The sequence below is a fragment of the Leptonychotes weddellii genome, unplaced genomic scaffold, assembly GCF_054177405.1.
Source record: "Leptonychotes weddellii isolate Sample4059 unplaced genomic scaffold, ASM5417740v2 HiC_scaffold_8599, whole genome shotgun sequence".
Classification (NCBI taxonomy): Eukaryota; Metazoa; Chordata; class Mammalia; order Carnivora; family Phocidae; genus Leptonychotes; species Leptonychotes weddellii.
The window spans coordinates 1-8,629 of NW_028057016.1; the positions used below are offsets into that span (position 1 = coordinate 1).

The 8,629-nt window shown below is 58.2% G+C and overlaps 1 protein-coding gene across 1 annotated transcript; it reads right to left on the bottom strand.

The window, feature by feature from the left end:
- Positions 1–916: 916 nt before the first annotated feature.
- Positions 917–8,561, bottom strand: LOC145719951 (tectonin beta-propeller repeat-containing protein 1-like). The gene is made up of 8 exons (XM_081811579.1): positions 8,541–8,561; positions 8,202–8,450; positions 7,805–7,927; positions 6,775–6,900; positions 4,584–4,758; positions 4,378–4,478; positions 2,536–2,637; positions 917–1,249 (listed from the first exon to the last, which is right to left on the bottom strand). Exons 1-8 carry the CDS (start codon positions 8,559–8,561, stop codon positions 1,100–1,102), a joined length of 1,047 nt encoding a protein of 348 aa, XP_081667705.1. The 3' UTR covers positions 917–1,099.
- Between the last annotated feature and the right edge of the window lie 68 nt (positions 8,562–8,629).

The window sequence follows — 8,629 nt, forward strand, 5'->3', positions numbered from 1 at the left end:
CTTTTCCTGATGGCGTCCTTTGATGCACAAAAGTTTTTAATTTTGATCAAACTCCAATGTCTCTATTTTTCCTTTCATTTTCGGTGCTCCTGATGTCATATTTAAGAAGCCATTGCCAAGATTAAGGTTTGGCATCAGTAGTTGTGGAAGCTTCTCAGCTGATTCCAATATTTGAGTACTACCAGCTGAGAGCCTCAACGGGACCTCAGGTAAATGAGGAAAGTCCAGGCCCGGCCAGCCTCCTGGGCCTCTGGGCATTCGGTGCAGCAGAGTGAAGACCGCCATGTTTGGGGGAGCGAAGGGATGTGGGCCAGGGTCTGGGGAGGGCCCATGCTGCTGTGGAGTGCTGTCCCAAGGGTCCCTGTGCCACAGGACTGGGCAGGTAAGCACTGCGGGCATTCGCGGTACAGAGCTGAGGTGATACCCTCCCCCCCTCCCCGCCGGCTGAGACCCTAAGTCATCTGCCTGCAGTGACCGCCAATGGGCACAGCCGGGACTCATCCACACTCTACAAACATGACTCTCGAGGTGTGGTCCTCAGAGCTGTTAGCAGCGGGCACACCTGGGACCGAGCAAATAACGCAAAATCTACCAAATGCAAGATTCTATGGAAACAAAAGCTCTGAGGCCGGGGCCTGGACGTCTGTGCGGGGACAAGCCTCTGGGCGTTTCTGGTGTACGGCCAAGTTTGAGGTCCCTGTTCGAGACTAGAGAGACCCTCTGTCTTCTTCTCTGCTTTCCTTTGACAGAGGGGCCTTAGCATCCACCCCACCGAGAAGCCTTTTCTCTCCCAGACCTTGAGACTTCAGAACCAGTGGGCCAGCCCTGTTCAGGGACGACCCCCGGCTCCAACATGGACGGACACCCCAACCTCCCCCACCTGCCACCTCCCACCCTGCCCCCACGGGCCACCCTCAGGCCGAGCCCTGGTACCAGGCACAGGAAAGGAGAGACCTCACAGGCCCTGGCCCTTGCAGGCCGAACCTGGTTTTTCCCTGCCTCAGACAAGGCCCAGTTGCAGCCTCCCCCAGACACTGCCCACCGAGACCACCGACAGCCCTTCCTGACCCGAGGCCTCCGTGCCCTGTTGCCCCTGGGATCACCTGAGGAGACTTGATGAGCTACCAGAGTGCGATCGGTCACTCTCTCGGCTGGCAACGATCGCCTTCCATGTTTTCCCACTGAGCTCGCTCTGGGTGATACCCTGGCGGAAGTACACGGCCCGGTCCTCACAGCCAATGCCCCAAACCTGGCACAGAGGGAGGCACGGCTGGGTGGGAGGCCAGCACAGACCGGAAGGATCCCTTCCCCTTAGTGGTGTGGGGGTGAGCACCCCAAGGCTAAAGGACATGTCTGCAAATGCAGGCAGGAGTCCCCCCCATACGTGCAGCGGGGGTGTGCGCACACACAAGTGTTATGGCTGGGAGGGTTGGTGGCGGGGGGACGTGGGTGCCCAAGTCAGAGGCAGGGAACAGAGGCCAGAGAGGACCGGGGGAGAGCAGAGCACCAGGCTCAGAAGTGGGGACCCTGTCCTGGCTCCCCGACCTCAGGCAGACCCTGGGCTTTGGGCTGACAGAGCCCAGACGAGGTGGTGGTGCCGTTGGGCATTGCACTGGGACAGAGAGTCCACCCACATCCCCATCTTCCATGTGGCTTCTGGTGGGAAGAAAGCTGCTCCCCAAGTGAACCCAGAGAATTGGCTGCGTCTTTTTAAAGATGCAAGATAGCCTCCTTGATCTGGTGGCTGGGCAGGCATCCTCCCCTCTGCCTTTGGGTGCTGAGGAAGGAAGGTGTGCCGAGCAGCTGACGGGCCCAGGGAGCAGCCCATTTTGGGCCCTGGCTTATGGGGGTGCCTGAAGGGCCGCAGCCTGCCCCGGGTGGTCCCCGGTGGCCTTGCTGGGAGGGCCGTGGTGTCTCCATCACTTGGCCATGGCAGGCTGGCCCCGTCCTCGGTCCCCCTGGGCACCAGCCAGTGCCTGTCTTGCCCGACTGTTGTGTACCCTGCTGACCGGGGTGGGTGGGAGGAGGGCATGGGGGCAGAGGGAAGGCCAGCACCCCTGGGAAGAGCTTCTAGGCCAGTGCGCTGGGAAAGGAGTCACTTCCCACAGTCAGTCTTCAAAGCAGCCAAACCTCAGTATCTATAAGGCCGCCACGCTGTACAAACTATGATGTTCAAGAGATGCTGTGTCTATAAGGCTGGGAAGATAAGTTTCATTCTTCACTTACTGAGTGATTTTGCCCAAATCATTCTCAACAAAACCCTTCGGGTCTCCGGGGCACGCGCCCTTGGTCCGTGCTCACCACTACAGCGCTGAGCATCCTGAGGGAAGGGGCCTGGGACGAGCAGGGGCTGTGGGACCCAGGGGGAGAGAGCGCCCTGGGTGCCCTTGCAGGCCGGGAGCCTGAGGAGCGGCTGGGCACCCTCCCCCGCCCCCGGCTGGCAATATGGAAGCAGCAGGAGCCCCTGAGACCTCGGCTATGGATGAGCCGCTGACCCCGGAGGTTGGGATCCACGGCTCGGAGTCCCATACACACCTGGTCGTTCAGCCCCACGTTCACCATCATCATGTCTCCAACCATCTCGATCCAGCTGGTGCCACAGGGATTGTGTGAGTTGACGCCTCTTCGGAACCACACCTGAGAAAGTCAGAAATTGACAGGCCCCCTTGGAGGGTCACTGAAACAGAAGATGGTTTTCAAAGGCTCTGGAAGAACAAATGAATAATTTGGTCCTTTGGTTCATGCCACAGATGAGCAGAGCACATCACTGAGAAAGGCGACGTGATCCAGGTCCCTCTTCCCCACACCCTTGCCACATCCCCTCTGGGCTTGGCACTGTCCCACACAGTTGAGGGTCAACCTGCCCTCAGCCATACCTATCCTGGTGGTTTCTTGTCTCGTCTCTGGCAGAGAGCACTGCCCCTCCAGGAGACAAAGCTGCATGAAACTTTCTAGAATGTTCTACCAGTTCAGCACCTCTTGGCACCAGGGAGGAGCAGCAGCTGTCTCCCTGCACACAAAGCCAGGAGGTGGGCCTTCTCCTGGGCAATGTCTGCATCTCGAAAGCAGGCACTGACCTGTGAGCTTGGTGAGTGACATCTCACCCCAGTGGACCTCTATGCAGTCCCCATCTTAGCCTGACACTTGGAAAATGTCATTTTGTCCAATCAAGCTTGCTTCTGTGTAAGATAACAGCCTTAACGATGTTATTTAGAAAAACCATTTTTTCTAAACCTATCAGGAGATAAATAACATATTTTGGATCTATTCTCACTGCTTTCTGAAACAGTCTCTTTAAGCCTAACTTTTCTCGGGGCACCTGCCTGGGCTTAGTTGGAAGAGCGTGCGACTCTTGATCTTGGGGGTCATGAGTTTGAGCCCCATGTTGAATGTAGAGATTACTAAAAAAAAAAAAAGATAAAAGAAAACACCTGATTTTTTTCATGTTAACTTATAAAAATACACATGATCCAACCAAATTTCCCTCAAGCCCACATGTGGCCCTGTGGCTGACCGCCCCCACCCCGGCTGTGCTCCCCACGACTATCCTTCCTCACTCTGGATGGCCATGTGAGCAAGACCCTAGCAGTTCTGAGACTCAGAGAGGATCACGCATTATTAGCACTCACGTGTTTAACCACAGTTCCTGAGGCAGGATGCGGGGAGGTGACCGGTTAAATGAGAAACCCTCAAACCCCTTTTTTAACAATTTCTAGACTGCCTAAAATGTCTCCTTGACCCAAAGAAAGTTTGCACAAACATCCATCTGAAGACTGAGCAAAATAAATACAAGGTTCTGCTCACTGGATGCATTGTGTTCTGAGAGGGGCTTAGGGGTTTTGGGAGGTGGATGCTTCAGGTGATGGGAGCTTTGGGCTCAGGGACCTTCTGCATGGGCACAGACTCAGATGTGTGGGGGATCCATCCCCTGGGATGCTATGGGATGCCTGTGAGGTGGGGTTAGAGAGACCATGGAAGCAACCTGAAATCTGCTTATTTTATTGGACTTTCTCTGTTAATGTAAAAATGACAAGCACTGAGAGCAAAGGGGTATATTCAGTTAGTGGAGGATTTCAGAAAACTGGCATCTGACTATTTGAAATGTCATGGCCTACTGAGTTGTTCTGCACTTGGTATGGGGGTGCGGGCATATTGTGGAGATCATCAAGGCCTTCAACCCCAGAAAGTGCATGGTGCTTGGCTGGATCTGCTCTAAGGGGTTGAGACCACACTTGCAAGAATAAAAAACCACACAGCCCTCAACACTGAGCCCTGGGTTCCCATATGGGCCAGCGATTCCTTTCAAGAAAAAGAAACGAAGGAAGAAAAGAAATTAAACAGAGCCCTTGGCCCCAGCCCCCAGTGACGCCATCTTACTTTCCGGTCCTTGGTGATGGCCCAGACCACGCCAACTCCCACGGAGACATGCACGATCCCGTTTTCAGAGGTGGGAGGCTCCACTATGGACCAGGAACTTCCTACCCAGCCCCAGAAGAAAGAACAGGTGGCCCCCATCAGCAAGAGCACTGGGGAGAAGCTGGGCGTCCCCTGCCTCTCCCTATATGGGGCGTAGGGCTGCCCACCTTTGGGATTGTTCCTGTTGATTCCTTCCCGGACCAAGGCCTGCCCCTCCCAGAGCGTGACCCACAGGAGGTCGTGGGGCCCACAGCTGATCTGCACCGCCTCCCCTGGGGTGTCCACGAGGGACCACGATGAGCCTTCGGGGTTGGGGTGGCTGACGTCCTCTCTGTACCACACCTGGATGGCAAAGAAACCCACGGCAGGGTCAGACAGGGTCCGGCCAGGGCTCCGAGGCTGGCTGTGTGCCTGAGTGTACACCTGAGCCAGGTGTAGAGTCTCTGGGGCCAGGGGGCCCTGACTGTCCAGACTTGCTCTCCCTGCCCCCACTGCCATCCGGATCCTCATGCCAGATTAGATGCCCCCCTCCCCTGCTAAAAAATGTAATCCCGGATTTCAGTCATCCTGGGAGACAAACCCCTTTGGATCATCTGCTTGCAAGAACCCCTTCCCCATGGGCGCCTGGGTGGCTCAGTCGTTGAGTGTCTGCCTTCAACTCAGGTCATGGTCCCAGGGTCCTGGGATCGAGCCCCACATCGGGCTCCTTGCTCTGCGGGGAGCCTGCTTCTCCCTCTCCCACTCCCCCTGCTTGTGTTCCCTCTCTCGCTGTGTCTCTTTCTGTCAAATAAATAAATAAAATCTTAAAAAAATAAAAGAACCCCTTCCCCATTCACCTAGGGCCCCAGTTAGACCTCTGGCCCCAGCCTGGTGTCCTGTGCCCCCTAGTGGCCATGTACTCTCAGTACACCGTCTCTAGGGAAAGTGGGGTCCTTGACGGTTAAATGGGAAAACCCCCAAATCCCTTTCATACGAATGTTTAAAATGTCCACTTCTTTTCCCCCTTAACCTGAAAGCGATGAACATAATAAAATATTTAAGACTGAGCCACCTGGTCATGTTGTCCAAACTGGCTCGTGTCGTCTGGAGGGGGCTACATCTTGCTGCAAGGTGCAGGAGGGCTGGGGACCACCTCCCAGCCTGTCTTCACACTGGGGACCACGGCTTCCCAACCCTTTACCTCACCCTTACAGCTCACACTGCAGAACCACGCCTGGGCAGCCTCCCTCTGGTGGTTTGGGGGCCCCTCTGTCTCTCTCTCCAGCTCCTCCTGGAGCCCAGGGTCCTAGTCATACCTTTCATGGCCCCCAGGAATGGTGCAGGGCGGCACCAGCTAAGGGCCGGCACTCAGTGACTGCACACTGCTCTCCCACCCCTGTTCTCCCCTCTCTGCATCCAGGTGGTCATGGCCCCTCAAAGGGGGCTCTGTCACAGGCCAGCGCCCCACCATCCTTCAGCATGGCTCAGAGAAAACCCGCAACTATGGCTGACCTAAGCCCAGGCCAAACAGGACCCAGAGGTAAGCCTGATCCAAACCTACTGTGTCTATTCTGAAGCCAACCAGAGAATTTGGGTGAATTTGTGATAAAGACGACTGGATAGATGAAGTCTGCTCTAAAACCACAGCTGAAGTATTCAGTCACCTGCAGGCAGGACCACCTACGTTGCTCCTGCCATCAGGGGCTGGCTTTACTCTTTAGTTCATAAACTCCCTGAGAGAAGAATCTCCTCTCCTCTCTAAATATCCATCCACCTACACACACACACACCCATCCACCCACCCACCCACTGACCTCCCCACTTACCCATCGTCCATCCACCTACCCACTCACCCATCCATCCACCCACCCACCCACTTACTCATCCAACACCCACCCGTCTGTCCACCTGTCCATTCACCTGTCCATATGTAAATCCCTCCCCCCATCCACAATACTATTGGAGACTGCTGTGTGGGAGCCACCAGAAGGGAACTGGCAGGGAGCTCAGAATCAGTCTAAGGAGACACTCTTGATGGCATCTGAGCTCAGGGTGGGCACTGATCAATGCTCTCGGAGCTCAGAGAAGGGTCAGGCCAGGACCAGGCATGAGGTGGGATGTCAGAGGCTTCTGGGAGGAGCAGGACCACAGGACAGCAGGATTCACAGGAGGGGTTCCTGTGGGGACCCCAGTAACATGCCGCCTTGCCTGCTCAGGGTAGTCCCCGCTGTCAGGACAGGAGGTGAGGAGGGCAGCCCCCTCACCCTTCTTCCACCCCTGGGAGGACACCTGAAGGCCAGTCTCTCCTGCCCTGCTCCTGCTGTGGCCAGCCTCCCTCAGCCCCCTCCCATCCTAGGCTCAGGGGGACACAGGCCTTACCTTTCCCTGCAGAGACACAGCCCACACGGACAGGCGGCCCACGGGCTCGTCTGTGATTTCCCACCCCCCCACAGAGAGGTCATTGAAGGGGTCGGGCAGTTGCTTGGGGTCCTCCTTCGAAGGGATCTGAAACAAGGTGTGTGGCAGAGGTGGTCAGTACCTGTGGGCACCTGGCCAGTAGATGGCACTGTTCCCCTCCCGGTGGACACCTGAGCGGTGCGCCCCTCCAACGCTCCCTCCCACCTCCCAGCACACTGCCTTCCATTCTCCAGCTCGGCCCACAACCGCCTGACTTTATGGAGAAGGCAGCATTAGGACAGAGAGCTCCTGGCCCTGGGTCCCCTCTGCCCTGTTCTCCCTCTCTCGGGCACCAGGCCTGGGCCGCTATCCCCGAGGGGTCACTGCTGCTCCAGCCTGGAAGACAGACGTACAAGCAAGGTCTCAGGTCTGTGCCTTGCGGTGGCCCGACCGCTGTGACTCTGTCCCCTCACCCTTCGAGAAGGGGGCCGATCACAGAACCTGGTCCTGTGGTGTAAGTCCTCCATGATGCTGGTCATGGGAGGTACCCTGCTCTCTGGGCTGCTCCCAGGGCAAGGGGCTGGCAGGCTGGGCTAGCGGCCCCACCTCATGGACCTCCAGAGGGGTCTGGTGAGGGTCCAAGGCCCTCCTCTTATGCAAGGCCACACAGGACCCTAGTCCAGGCCTCCTATTCCTAAGTTGGAAAGTTTTTTGGGGTCACGGGGACAACACAAGGGTCGGAGTGGTTCCTGTGGGAGTTGGGGGAAGGAAGAGGTATACAGATGGAGCCTCAGTCTGGGACAGAACCACCTGGAGGCCAGTCAGGTCATGTTCTATGCTGTCCTGGGCCACGGTCTAGTCTGGCTTCCTGTACGGCCAGCTCCCAAATGAAGGAACACACAGTACCACGGTGTTCTTGGGACAGGGTCCCATGCGACCCTCCCGACAGCGGGACGGCTGTCGGGGCGCTGCCCCGCCCCCCCCCCCCCCCAGGCCCCACTGCGGCGTAGACCTTGGCCCAGGCGTCCCGGGACTTGTATCTCCTGTAGCGGATCCACCTCCGCCGCCGCACACAAGAATTCCACTTCTTGTCCCTCGTGTAGGTGGCGGGGAAGTCGATGGCGTACGTCCACCCCTGAAAGACCACGCGGAGGGAGGGGGGTGCTCTGTAAGGCTCCCGGGGAAGGACGGAGCCGGGGCAGGCGGGGAGCAGGGTGGAAGAGGGAGGGAGACAGTGGTATGAGCCAAAGCCCCAACAGCCACCTATCCTGAGCAGGGAGCGGGAGCACGCAGGGCACCGGCTGGGGTGCTGGGGACGGCGCGGGGCGGGGGGGGGGGGGGCGGGATGGGTCCAGCCCCAAGCCCTCCTTCCCCACAGGGGAGCCCCAGCGGGAACCGAATTCACCTACCCCTTTCTCGGTGGGCTCCCCTCCAAAGTTCTCATCCACGTACCAGTCCGACTCCCACTCCCAGTGCCGCGAGGGCAGGGCCACCCCGTCCAGCGGCCGGTGCTGGAGCCCACTCACGTCACTCCACTGCCGGCGGTCACTGGGCAGGAACTTCTCACAGAAGCCGCCCACGGGGTTCCAGCGCTGAGGGCCGGGAAGCAGAGACGGGCCTGAGGCCTGCCGCCGGCCCGGGAGAGTGGGACCCCGCCACTAGGGGGCTTCCTGCTGATCCCCAGGATGGAGAGGGGGCAGAGGCTCTGCCCGGAGCGCAGGGATCAGGGCCTCCCCACGGCTCGTCACCGAGAGCCAGCACTTGAGCATGGCCCCCAAGGGCAGAGAACCTGCTGCAGGCCACGGAGCCCCGAGGGGCAGGCAGCAGAGGTCAGGTC

What these genes read in the sequence shown, in the direction of transcription:
- LOC145719951 (XM_081811579.1), bottom strand. Translation starts at nt 8,561, where the DNA reads ATGCTCAAGTGCTGGCTCTCG. An exon ending in CAACAGGAACAATCCCAAAG is followed by an intron (nt 4,479 to 4,583) that starts GTGGGCAGCCCT and finishes GGGGCTGGGTAG; the next exon opens with GAAGTTCCTGGTCCATAGTG. An exon ending in CCATCACCAAGGACCGGAAA is followed by an intron (nt 2,638 to 4,377) that starts GTAAGATGGCGT and finishes TGACTTTCTCAG; the next exon opens with GTGTGGTTCCGAAGAGGCGT.